General features: G+C 38.3%; 1 protein-coding gene across 5 annotated transcripts in view; it reads right to left on the bottom strand.

Annotated features, from left to right (window-relative positions):
- LOC140734848 (fatty acyl-CoA reductase 1) overlaps window positions 1–14275 on the bottom strand; it is a 157108-nt gene that overhangs the window by 83935 nt on the left and 58898 nt on the right. For 4 of the 5 annotated variants that reach the window (XM_073059435.1, XM_073059436.1, XM_073059434.1 and 1 more), the window contains one exon: window positions 11673–11896. The exons of the other annotated variant lie outside the window; for it this stretch is intronic. In XM_073059435.1, the coding sequence (XP_072915536.1) occupies window positions 11673–11861 (189 nt within the window). In that variant the 5' untranslated portion in view covers window positions 11862–11896. The remainder of the gene's footprint in view (window positions 1–11672; window positions 11897–14275) is intronic. 5 annotated transcript variants of the gene reach the window in all.

Below are 14275 nucleotides of genomic sequence, written 5' to 3'. Positions count from 1 at the left end.
AAAACTGACTTCATCTCATGGAAATGCACAGTCATAAGGGAGGCGAACCCTGGCTGCAGATGGTGAGGAACAAAGCAATGGCTGCCAAGGACAACAATAGCACCAAGATTTTGAAATGCTGCCTTGCAAATCCCTTAAGTCAGCAAAAGGGGAGATAATCCTCCTTAAAAGGGAGAAAATTAATCATATAAGGAAAAGGTTTCAGAGCTAGTAAGTGCCAACACATGGAAAAGGCTTGATGACCTCACGTATGCAATTGTAACTTGTATGTTTTCTAAACAACGTTACTGACATCATCTTTTCTTGCAGGAGAAACTAATCCAGAATTTGAGACCAGTTACTGGCAATGGATGAGGCTAAACAAGCCAACACACCCATTCATCCTTCAAAGACAAAAATTCCTCATCACAGAAACAAGGTTCACATCAATGGTGTCAGGTAATAGAGATGCAGACATAAACATAATAATCCTCTTCCACAACACATCTTTATACACCATGCAATTGAATATATCTAAAGCCTGATTCTCTTCAGCAGTTCCTTCAAGTTCTTGTTCTGGCTGTTCAATGAACACTGATTATTAAGCAGCAATAGTGAAATACTGAACAATGCACGTCATGCTACCACAAGGCACACACACTCGGATGTTACAAGATCTTTGATCAATACAGACCAATAAGCATCAAAGCAAGTCTTACCCAGGAGGGAAGACCCACATTGGTCAAGGAATGTCTATCTTAGTACAAGTTAAAATGAAAAAAAGGAGAAAGGAGGAAAATGAAAGAGAAGATTTAGGGAGAAGGATGTGTGTGAGAATGGAGGAGAGAGTGGGCAAAGTGGGAAACGAAGGAGATGATGAAAGAAAGCAAGCAATGAAGAATAGACAGACCCAATCCTCTGCCAGGGTATTCCATCATGTCCTCCAATTACTACCCACCACCATTTACCTCAGGATATTCATCTGTCTGAACTCTAACTTACCTCTCAGACACACAATGCCATCAATTTTTCCAAATTTCTGTTATGAAAGACTAACCCCTCAGACCTTCAACAATAAGACTGGCTAGGATTTATTCCTTGGAGCATAGGGGTGAATCTATACAGATGCAGAAAATTACAAGGGGATAGATAGGGTGAATACACACAGTTCTTCCCTCCCCCCCCCCTCCAGATTGGGAATCAAGAACTAGAGAGGATAGGTTTAAGGTGAAATGGAAATGATTTAATTGGAATTCAGGGGCTGCCTTCTCCCCCTCTTAGAAGGCGGAACATAAATGGAAAGAGCTACCAGAGAAAGTGGTTGAGGCAAGTTCAATAACATTTAAAGATACTTGGACAGGTACATGGGTAAGTTTAGAAAGATATGGGTCAAAAACAGGTAAATGTGAACTGCTTTGATGGGCATCATTAACCACCCAAAATTACAGTCCTAATCATCCCTCCTTCCATAATTCTGTCTGCTGTCTATTTAGTCTTGCCTTATTTTCTTTTGCCAAAGCTAAAGAAAAGCCACTTGCTCAAAGTGCAGAAGGTTTGTTCCATTTCCCCAAAAAAGTCTGAATCTTGTGTGGAAACATCTCACAATTACACAAAGCAGACCAGGACCACCCATGTAATCCCATTTCAAAATTCTTATTCAGATGCTAAGAATTTTCAGTTCACATGATTTCTTATTTCTGAACAGGATTAATAAATACATCAGCTGACAAGACCCAGGCTTAGGGAACTTGGAGAAATGTCCAAGGAGCTCCTGTATATGGCCTTATAACTGTCCTATTTATTAAGTAACAATATGCCGGAGGAACTTTACTGGTCAAGCAGCAACTGTTGAGGAAAGGAGTCAGTAATGATACAAGAATTCAATGCAAAACAACAACTCCTTTCTGCCCATAAATTTATTTGACCCGCTGAGCTCCTCCAGCAGATTGCTTGTTGCTCCATATTCCAGCATCTGCAGTCAGTGTCTTTCTCCAGTCCTTTCCGGTAGACTTCCATGTCTAATCCAAAAATTAATTGACTATTTTAATTCAACTGTGGGCACCAACTTCCCAAAGAAACCAAAAGGTGTTGTGGCTGGGAATATCTTGAACAAACCCAAATTAAAATAACATCTGCTGATAAATTCTCTATGCACAATTCTCTATGTTAGTCCTGACGAACGGTCTCGGCCCGAAACGTTGACAGTGCTTCTCCTTATAGATGCTGCCTGGCCTGCTGTGTTCCACCAGCATTTTGTGTGTGTTGTTCTCTATGCATAATGCTGTGTTAAAAGCTCCAAGGTGAGTAGAAGCAGTTCACTGCCTTCCCAGTTCACTGGAATCCATCCAATGCTGGTCAGGATCAAGAATAAGAATCCAGATATAGAACTACACGTCTATCACTGTATTAACACTGATAGACAGAGACCTACCACTACAGAGTGGGGTACAGTACTGATGAGTAAGGATCTATGGGTGTATAACAATTGCATAGGTAGAGATAAGTCTCTCTTTGGCACCATTTACTATCTCAAAGATCTATTTTAGAGAGCTGGTGGAAGCATAATAGGCTGCAAGATACAGTGGATTACCATCCCTATTGTATCCTCCTTTCCAGATTTGTTGGAATAGGGCACAGGCATATATATTGGCCCTCGAGTGAAATGTGAACATCAAGTATTTGGGGGCAGGGAGGACATAAATGTTTCCCCCTGAAATACTTGAAGTATTCTGTTCAGATATTACCTTTGATTGTAATAACAACTGAGATGATTTCAAAAATATTACCAGTTTACAGAAACAAAGGTCTTACATTTTTTCCTTACTGTTTTTAAAATAATTTCATAATTACATGAGACAGTTTCACTCAAGGCTACATTACTCAAGCATCAGGTAAAATGCAATGGCCCTTTAATTGCCTGCCCACGGTGGGCTTTATAGGGACTCCAATTTGGTGTGTTCTCAGGGCCCTGATAAAATCTTAATTTACCACTGATCTTTTCCTCATTTCCATTCCTTATTTAACTCTGCACAACAAATTGCAGCCGCTTTTTACCAAGTATCACTTTTCTTTCCCTGAACATCCAGACCTAACTGATGTTCACCATCAGAACTGCATTGACATGAGGAATCAGTAACCATGTTTCTTCATGTGATTTAATTCAATTTGACCACAGCAAACACCAGCTCTGAAGTTCCTCAGATACTATTCTCTGTGCAAAGGATGTAGAATGCATCGTCAGCCGTAAATACTCTCAACACATCAAAAAGCAAATCTTGAAACTAGAAAACAAGTCATGAAACACTGAGGTGTTCACCACAGTCTCAAATGTGAAAGCATGGCCACCTGGATCATGGACGAGTCCATTAAATTATGCTGCTCTAGGACCTTTCCCCATCCAAATCCGACTCAATTTGCATGAATTTAGTACTTAGATATATTCTTGTTACAATAACGATCCCATGACAAAGATTCTTTGTTTGATTAATAACAAACCTGGCTTGATTTTGAATATTCAAGAAGCAACTGTTGTTCACTGTGTCTGAATATTAGGTACTGTGACAACAGATTACTGGATCATTTCTTGGGAAACCAGAGCCAAATTCCTGCAGACGCCAATAAAATGCACACGCCCAGAAGTGAGCCTTGGATACCTGCCATTGCGTAAAGACTTATCTAGTTTCTATTAGAATGTATCTGTACTGACAGTTATCAGAAGGAATAATGTGCTTCAACACGCTCTTCTACGTAACAGAATAGAGATTTACGTCTTTATTCCCTGATTTGAACTCTCAGGCTATGTTTTAAGAACCAAATCAAGTAGAATCAGAGCAAGTCTGCCAAGTTTCTGTATTTTTCCCATCAGCTTATTGAAGAATGATACTTTAAATGTTTTGAAAGAAAAAGCACTGTTCCATTAAATAAGAAACTAACTACATTTGGGACAACTATCCAGCAAGATCTGATAGCATAAAGGGCATGTCAAAGGAATGTAGTAGCCTCATGCCATTTTTTTTTTAAAGTTTCTAGTTTCTAACCTTTCTCCAAGAGGAGTGATTCATGAGGGGATTCATGTTTTACACAGAAATGAAATTCACAACCTACAAGAGTGGGATTTGAACTCATGTCTCTTATTTACTAATCCAGTAACTTCTGGCTCCACTACCTCACTTTTATGGTTCCAACAAACAGTGGCCATAAAAACAATCTGGTCATTCTTAAATTACAAAAGACAATATAAAATTTCAAGTGTGTTCTTATTGCTCTGATGGCTCCACTGTTAAATACAGTTTCAAATGTTTAAGTGGTAATGTAGGTAACTGTTTTTGCTGAGTTGAATAGTTTGAGGGATGGTAATGCAAATAGCAGACTTTGCACTGTCACTCTGGTATGATTAACTTACTTACTTACTGCCCATTACCTACTGGTCCTGGAGGCAATGCAGAGGAGATTCACCAGGTTGATTCCAGAGATGATGGGGTTAGACTATGAGGAAAGATTGAGTTGCCTGGGATTGTACTCGCTGGAATTCAGAAGAATGAGAGGAGATCTTATAGCAACATATAAATTATGAAAAGGATAGATAAGATAGAGGCAGGTAAGTTGTTTCCACTGGTAGATGAGACTAGAACTAGGGGACATAGCCTCAAGATTTGGGGGAGTGTATTTAGGACGGAGATTAGGATTCACCAGAGAGTGGTGAATCTGTGGAACTCTCTGCCAACGACGCAGTGGAGGCTACCTCGGTAACCATTTAAGACAAGGTTGGATAGATTTTTGCATAGTAGGGGAATTAAGGGTTATTGGAAAAAGGCAGGTAGGTGGAGATAGGTCACTGAAGCACACAAACCTCCAAACCACAAGGCTGTGATTCTCTTAAAATGGTAGCAGAATTATAACCCAAGTCAAAACTCTCAGGAAAGGAATGGCTATGGTTGGAAAGTTTTTAAAAAACAGACAATATAAAAAAAAATTGTTAAAGTCATTGAAGGACCACCTTTCATGGATAGCACATTATATTAACAGAAATGGTGGAGAGAATGATGGATTAGAATAATGGGTTTTATTTAATGGGAGATAGGCATCAATAATACAAGATCAATATTTATTGTCCACTTTTAATTGCCCACAAAATAGTAGCCGTGAGCCATCTTCTTGGATTAGTGCTATTCGTCGAATGAAGCTACTTCCACAATATTAGATGAGTTCAGGATTTAGACCCAAGAACAATGAAGGAAACAATTTCCAAATCAACATGGAATGCAATTTTGAAGGGAAAATCCCAAGGCTGCACTTCCCCTTGCACTTTTTGTTGGCAAATATTGTGACTTTAGGAGATATTGCCCGAGTAATCTGTTGCAGTGATTCTCAAACTTTTCTGCTCATAGTCCACTTGAGACTTCCATTTACCTCTGTGGCCCCCACTCTCCATAGTCTCCATTAGTTGCTAAAGAATTTTTTTTGATCGATTGTACTAATTATTCTAACATACAATCAATATTTATGTTTTAACAGATTATAGGTATTGTTATGAAAAGTGTATATGAAAAATAAAACTACTTCAAACATTTATAACATATTTAAACTTTTATAACATATTGTATTTTTCTGACCAGCAACGAAAATGCGATTAATATGGTTACTTGGGGTATTTAGTGAGATCTTTGTGACTGATGCAAACTAGTTTTTGAATATCTGGTTGCAATTTGGTTAAAGATTATCGAAGATAGCCTCTTTTTGCAACATCAGGACGGTTACAAGCTTTTGATAGCTGGTGAAGAGCTTGACTAAAACCACATTCAACTAAATAAAGGGTGCAAATTCCAGTTAAAAACAACTTTGCTTTCTCCTAGAGCTGCAGAAACTTATTTTGAATATCACTAGTTATTAAGAAAGTTTGCTTGATCTGTTACATCTCTCTGCAGCTCAATAAGACATTCTTGCAATGTCATGACAACACTACTAACATTCACCCCCAAATGGATCCACCACCCAATCCGGACATCTGCAGCAGGTCTCGGAACCAAAATTCCAAACCAGTCTGCAGTTGTTTCAAATGATCAAAGATATACAATCAGATTATCTTGCAATTCTATTCCTGCAAGTGGCTAGTGAAGCTGAATAAACTCGCAACGTTCAATACTGCTGCAGAAAAGTTTTGAGTTTTCCAAGGGAAGTGCCAATGGCCTCTTTGCAAGACGAGATTGTAATTCTTTTTTTCCTTGCAACTGCTTAATAAATTCAGTTCCTCAAATACATCTGACGGGTAAAATGTCAGACTTAGCAGCAACAATTTGTTCTCCAAGCTACTTATCATTTAGAAATGCTACAATACTATCAAAAGCAAATTGAACTTCTTTTCAATATACAAGTATCAGGGATTAAATGGAGTTTGCAGTGGTAGATGGTGATGCAGTGGTAGACTTCATACGTTCTTGCCTCTTTGCAGTTTAGCAGTTTCTGGCAAATAACCTCACTACAGATATGGTAGCCTTCAAATCACATTTTGAGAGTTTTGGAAGCAAACAGAACCAGCCTCCTGCTGCATACTCACTGACTGACTTTGTTGCAGACAGTCCCACCCAATGCATAGGGGGCATATGGCCCACGTTGAAAACAACTGATCTATTTAGTAACTACAGTGAATTTTGTGCAGCCATGGTGGTGCTGGTGGACCAAGTAATACAAGTTTTTGAATTAAGTATAGGGGACTTAAAAAGCAGACTCCTTTCTCCTAGATTGTGTCAGTAGTTTGGTGGTATTCAGTATTGTTGGAATTACACACATCCAGGCATCCTTGATATGTACTTTGTAGTAGCTGGGGTGTACGAATAACTTTGCACAGGATACCCAGTTCTTAATTAATCTTATAGCCATTGCTTTGTGGTTGGTACTTTTCAGTTTCAAGTCATTGCTGTCCTCCAGGACATTGTCAGTGGGGAATTTGGTAATGATATGCCAATGAATATCAATGGTGGTGGTTAGATACTTGTGGAGATGAATATTGTCTGCTGGCACTTCTGTAATATTTTGTGAAAGCTGTTTACTACATAAACAGCCTATGCATGGCCACTGTTCAGATCTTGCTGTAGGCAGGAATGGACTGCCTTGTCTGCAAATGAAATTGCACATTGTGTAATCATTTGGAAACATTGCCTCTTCTGACCTTGTGATGGAAGGAAGGTTATTGATGGTGCTGATGGTTAAGCCTAGGATACTACCCTGATGAACTCCTGCAATGTCCAGAGGTTGGGATGATTGACTAATTGCCCTGAACAGGATAATTTCATTTTAATTGCACTTAATTTGATTCTGGCACTTCCCCCTCTGAAACAACTTTCTCCTCTTCAGAAGAACTGTTTCAGATCCCCTGAAATCAAGGTACAGCATAATGACTGGTTTGCCTCGATGAAACCATTGAATGCTTTGTAATGAAATTGTCAATTTTCAGGGCAATATCATTATCAAAGTAAGAGAAAACTATTGAGAAATATACCTGACATAATCACTATATATACCTGGAATATAATCACTATGTACTAGCTATTTACTATACTATGTAATCACTCCTATGTACTGAATATTACTATGTATTATTTTACTAGACACATTTTGCTATGTATTGTTTTACTAGATACCTTGTATTCTCTTAGCTACATACCATGGCAGTTAAAGAACATCTGTTTAGCATTAGCAGCACTAATTAGCTGAAATATACCCCATATATTATACCATAGAATGGCTTATGAAGAGATAACGGTGGCAGACAGGATGATATGAACAGGAAATGTAATGTGAGGGAGGTTAAGGGAGGCTGACTGAGAAACAACCGTGGCCAGAAATGAGGCCCAAGATGCGAACTGGAAAGAAATACTAGTGGCGCACCGAGAGCGAGGCAAGAGCGTTTGTTTAGTTAATGTATAGATGATATGCAACTAAAAATTGATTGGGTATGCTGAAAAAAACCGAAATGTAACTGAGATAAGAAATTACTATAAAGAATGGTGTACAGCGGAGCTCGGTGGGCTTTCAGTGACAAGTTCATTGATTGCCTCAACCTTTGTTTGCAAATAAAGGTTTAAACTTCTCGAAGAATTGTCTGCGTCTCCTGGTCATTTCAAGTAACCACGACAAAACAAGCATGTAGAATTTTGACATAATCATATTTTAATCATCACAATTAGCCCCAAGTCAACATATCCTACAGATTTTGTAACTTGAGTGTCTACACTCATTTCAATTACCTAGAAGGAAATTCTAAAAGGAAAGAACTCATTTACATTTGTGAAGGAAACATACTCATAGAACTCTGAACTGACATCTATAACACCCTTTCCATATTTATCATTTAAACAAAGACTTTAGACTTAAAAAATAACTGACAAATGTAAACATATTAACGAATATATTTGTAAGGACCAGAAATGCAAATTAGTTTAATTAACTAAGCTACCTTCAGCAGAAAGCACAAAAAAATGCCTTTGAGGGAGGACCAAGTAGTAATAGAACCTGATAACAATGTGATTAATAATGCAAAAAGAATTCTAGCATTCATAAAGCTGTATCTGGTACAAAACCAGGAAAATCAAGTTGAAATTATAATAAATTCCATTTGGGCACAACAATGTAATTGTGTGGTTATGGAACAGTGTTACCAGGGGTTTTAGCGAACAATTAGATTGGAGAAATCAGGTGCTGTGTAGAGCAAGGAAGGTTGAAAACAATTGAAAGAGAAAAGCTGGAGAAAAGATAGAATACAGATAATAAAATACAGATTTAAAGTGATGAGCAAGAAAATACAAGGGTTGCAAGGAAGATCTGAGTACACAGAGTGCTTATGATGCAAATTCACTGCTTGAAATTGTGGCACAAATATGGTCAATATAGTTTTCAAACAGAAATAGTTAACATTTGAGGAGAAATAATGTGCAAACAGAGAAAGGGGAATAGAACCCCTCATATGCCTTCAGAAAGCCGAAAGATACTTGTTCAACTCCAAAACAATTAAATAATTGCACGTAACTGAATGGTTTATCAAATATAACTAGTGATTGCTTTATATATTCCTTCACACGCCCCCCCCCCCCCCCCCCCACTGCCACCAATTCCAAATAAGGTTCATTCACTTAAAATCAGATGATTCAGAGAAGGCAGGGTTTCTTTGTGATTAAACATACTCAACTTGGAAATTCACAAATGACAAGGTAGATGTGTCCCTGATCTGAAACGTTAACGGTCTTTCCACTGAACCTAACCATTTCCTTAGCATTTCCAACATCTGATCAGGAAGTCGCTCTTTAAGCCACACTTTTAACCACTCTTTAAGCAAAGATAAGAATGCTATGAAAACCTTGGTGCCCAATGCATGCGCAAAGTATCATAGGCAATTACATTTACTGTTTTGCACCAGAAACTGGCTAAGTTGAGCTGCCTGTTTACGTACCAACTATGATCTGGAACTGCAAAGGTTCAATATTTCATGACCTGAGCAACTAAACCTAGGAATACTCTACACTAGAAAAATAACAATATACATAACATTAATAAGCTGTTATAAAATGTAGAAACAAATGGTTCAAAGCTGTTTGAATCTGTTGCCCCCTGGCAGATATTATAGTCAGCAATATACAAATCTTGAGTTGGAACTTGAGGAGGGGAGAGGGAGAGAATGGGAATAAAACTAATTATGCAGACTGGAAAACCAATGAAACTTGCACTTTCAACAGGAGCATCAGTGGGATCCAGAATAAATATTTTGCCCTGATCACCATATTCTAAAATTCTGTTTAAGAATTAAATTTTGTCCTGCAGTGCTTAGCCTTAAGTTTAATCAGGATTCATCCTTCACATTTCTCATCCTTTCTCTTTGAGAGAAATTAATAATTTTCAGATCAGAATGACAACCATGGAAAGGATTACAATAAACAGATTGTGAAATGTTCTGAATATGTACAAGTATCCAGAAGCGAGCAGAGGGTGTCATATTGTGGCTGATTGAATCTTACGATAGTACTTTACTTGAAAATATTTTTAAATACGTGAAAACTTTATACATCTCAGGCAATAAAAGTCTAAGTTATAAAACAAGGCAACAGGCCCTTTGGCCCAATGAGTATGCCCATCCAAACTAATTCCATGTGCCTGCATTAATTTCATATGCCTCTATGCCCTGCTCATTCAAGTAGCTGCCAAAATGCCTCAAAATATTCTTACTGTTCCTGCCACCACCTCCTCCTCTGGCAGCTCACTCCAGATACCAACTATCCCTTGATATTTTTATTCCAAATGAGCCTTCAATACCCTCCCTGTACTTGGACAGGCTCATAAAAATTTCTCACATTCCTGATCAAGATAAAAGAAAAATATTGCTGACAAACAAGTTATTGTCTACTCTAGTCTTTGTTTTATAACTTCTGAACTTTATGCCTTTATTTTCCTATTAAATTGCAAATTCCCCATCCTACACATCCTATAATGACATTGGGCTAAAATCAAACTACATCTTTCTCCAATTTATTTTTCTCATAGTTGCAGGACTCATCGGCCTTGAATTGCTTCCTGCCACTCAAATTTGTAATGTGGTCAGATAGTTAGAGCAGGGGATGGCAAAAACGTTATTTACATATAAGGGCAGCACTTTCAGCATAGATCTAACAAAGATACAGAGGAGAGCAGTGTAGCGTCAGAGAAAACTCACAGCCAAAGTCTTCCCATACCCGTCAGGTTTTAAAACTCACTGGCTTCACCCGATAATGCTTTCCTCCTCTTTTCAACCTTCATGACAATTTTCCTCCATTTCCCCAAGGTTGCTTAGGAAAGGGCCCAAGGTCTGAATCAGTGAATGAAAACTCATGAACAGGAAAGAAATTCCCTCATCTGCCTAGTAAACACTTCAGCCTATCAGCAACTCTTATAGGCATTTTATGGCTAAATACTATTTATTTTGGTATGCAAATAGATATCAGAGAAATTTGGTAATAATTCATTGCTCTTTTCGGCAATAAATGGAATAATGACTGAGTTCTTCCAGCAGTTTATTTTTTGCTGCAGATTCTAGTGCCTGCGGTATCATCTCCATGGAATAAAACTAATGCCTTCTGGAGTGGAAAAATTACAAATACTATAAATCAGAAGTATCCTAGAGGCACTAAGAAACATCTACTGAGTCCCAACATTTTCTCAGATGCTTTTAGAGATACTCCATGGAAGCAAACCCTTTCACCCTGGCAGCCCAGGACCATCAATCATTCCTCATCCAATGTCACATGGAGAGGGGCACCAGCAAGTGATGGCCACGTTGTGCTCAAGATTGCATTTGTCAAACCTATACACAGTTCAGAAAAAAGGACTTGTACAAATCCTTTTTTTATTCTCCTCACATGTTCATCAACTCACAGCCATGGTGTGATGCCTTTGGGAGTTTTTGGACACCCCGGTCTCTTGAAAGTCAGCTTTAACACTCTGCTTCCAAAGTGCTGATCATATAGAAAAATCAGAAAGGCAACAGTTTTCATATTTAAAAGGAACAAAATACTGCAGTGATAATGACCATTACCACACTATTATCCACACTATTAGTACATTTGTGGTGGCAGTCAGAGTAATATGGCATATGAAATCAAGAAACAGTACAAACTCTAAAATACTAATATCTAGTTGCTTTTCTGGGAGTCTTTTTTTTTGCAACACCATACCTTGCACTTCATCATATCCATGACTCTTTCCTGCATTGACTGCCCAGCCTTCGGCCTCACCAGAATGTAGATGGCATTCACCTTAGGGCAGGCTCGCAGCAGTTTCTCCACAAGTACTTTGCCCATGAACCCCGTGGCTCCTGTGACGAGCACATTTTTTCCTGTGTAATATGCAGCGATTGATGACATTGTGAATGGCCTTTCTTCCCCCTCTTGTAGTCGTCCTTGATTGGGAAAAAAAATGAGATTACTTGTATATGAACTATATACAAAGAACATTTACCTTTATTTGCCCGTCTTTAGCCCTTTTTTGTGCCATATGAACACCTGGCACGTAACCACATGTTCTTTCACCTAAATATTAATTTAATTTCTCCCTCCAAGTTATGTTAATATTCTTTAGAAAAACTGACCAGGCTTTCATAGGCAAGTCTCCTGGCTTGGAGGCTTAAATACCTCAATGACGTTGCCTGGAGTCATGGTCTTGTTATGCCTCGGCTCTTGGTAGTGTCACTCATGCCAAACACGTCAAAGGGTAGAGGTCCACCAGGATCAGGGGTTCAGCTCAGGGCTAACAACACAGACTGGTAAAACTAAAGTGTTACAGAAACAGCAGCCCTTCTACATCTGAATGGCCAAGGATAGATGTAGATGGAGGACCTCAATTGCTGCCCTAAACACCAGTGGCGTAATGGGCAGTTACTTTCACAGGCAAGACAACTAAAGATCAACTACCAGGGAGGAGATTAGTTTGAGATAAATTTGTACAAGCATCCAACTGCAGATTTTCATGTTGAATTTGTTCTGATTTGATACACAGAACTGGAATAATCAGCTCTAAATGGTCTTTCCTTTAGAACCTGCCACTGGACTTCATTCTTGGTAATCTTTAACCAATGCCTTTAAAATATATCATAAGTGACAACTATGGAATTGCCATTAAGTTTTCCCAAGATAAAGTCTTATAATCTTCATGAATCTATTGAGGAACTCAGCAGGAAATATATCATGAATAAAAATAATTCACCTATCCAAACTAACCTAGTGAGCAAGAAAATAGGTGAATTGCAGAGCTACATAGGATATCACAGACTGCTATACTCAGTACCACTGAAACTTTGACAAAGAGGCTTATTTAGTTGGAAATCATTTCTTAAGGTTTACCTTTAACTTCAGCTCTGGAGGAACAATATTATGATTTTGATTTTTAAATTAAGTTCCTGACATTTTGAAGTCTTCCCCTAAAATCTGTGACCTCCTAAAATACTCCAATTATCTATTCTTACTGTTCGTGAGGATACCAGTGCAAGTAATAACAAAGGACGCCAATCTACAATTCTAACTACATTAAAATTAGGCGGCAAGTACCTACATTTTCCCCACACTACCACAAAAAGACCAAAATCAGGAAGTGCATGCTAACATTTACAACATTTCCTTGCTATGCCAAAGAAATCATTAGAGTTCAGTTGTCAAACTTTAATCTTTAAAAGCTATTTAAGGCAGTTTTTAAAATCTGTTTATAGCTTAGTGCACTATATTGTCACTGAATAAAACTTCAGCTGTCAAGATTAAACTGTTTTATTGGGATGTTTGGGTAAAGCAGTAGAATTTCAAAAAAATTCAGAATTAAAATTAGAGGTTAGCAGTAATCACTAAGCTGGGGATTTCCACATATGAAGTAAAATACAAATTGCTATAATTAATTCTCTTACTTGATCATATGAGAAAATGAAATATACACTCAGAGGACACATTATTAAATACAGGAGTGGACCTGGCGTGTTTTCTGCTGCTGTAGCCTATCCACTTCAAGGTTCGATGTGTTCAAAGTGAAAGTAAATTTGTTATCAAAGTACATATATGTCAACCATATACTACCCTGAGATTCACTTTCTTGTGGGTATATAGAAAGAAACAATAAAATCAATGAAAAATTCCAAAGGGACAAATACCCAATATGCAAAAGACAACAGACTGTGCAAATACAAAAAAGTAAAAACAAAGCAGTAATAATAATAATTAATAAATATTGAGAACATCAGTTGTAGAGTCCTTGACAGTGAGTCCATAGGTTGTGGAATCAAGTTCAGTGTTGCGGTGAGAGAAGTTATCCTTTCTGGTTCAAGAGCCTGATGGTTGAGGGGTAATAACTGCTCTTGAACCTGGCGGTGAGGGTCTTGAGGCTCCTGTACCTCCTTCCTGATGGCAGTAGTGAGAAGCACGGTCTAGATGAAGGGGGTCCATGATGATGGATGCTACTTTCCTCAGACAGTCCTCCTTGCAGATGTGCTCAATGGTGGGAGGCCTCTACCGGTGATAGACTGGGCTATATTCCCAGGGTTATGTTGTGTACTCAATGTTTATCTGCCCACCACTGTTGTAATGTGTGGTAATCCAAGTTATTGTTACATTCCTCTCAGCTTGAACCAGTCCGGCCATTCTCCTCTGACCTCTCATTAACAAAGTAGAACTACTGCTTACAGGATGTTATTTTCCCCCTCACTATTCACTGTAAACTACAGAGATTTGTCCACGAAAATCCAAGGAGATCAGCAATTTCTGAGATAATCAAACCACCCTGCCTGGCACCAAGAAACATT

This window comes from Hemitrygon akajei, chromosome 10 (genome assembly GCF_048418815.1).
Source record: "Hemitrygon akajei chromosome 10, sHemAka1.3, whole genome shotgun sequence".
Taxonomy (NCBI): Eukaryota; Metazoa; Chordata; class Chondrichthyes; order Myliobatiformes; family Dasyatidae; genus Hemitrygon; species Hemitrygon akajei.
Note: the sequence above shows the minus strand (reverse complement) of the source record. Positions and strands in the feature narration are given on the sequence as shown.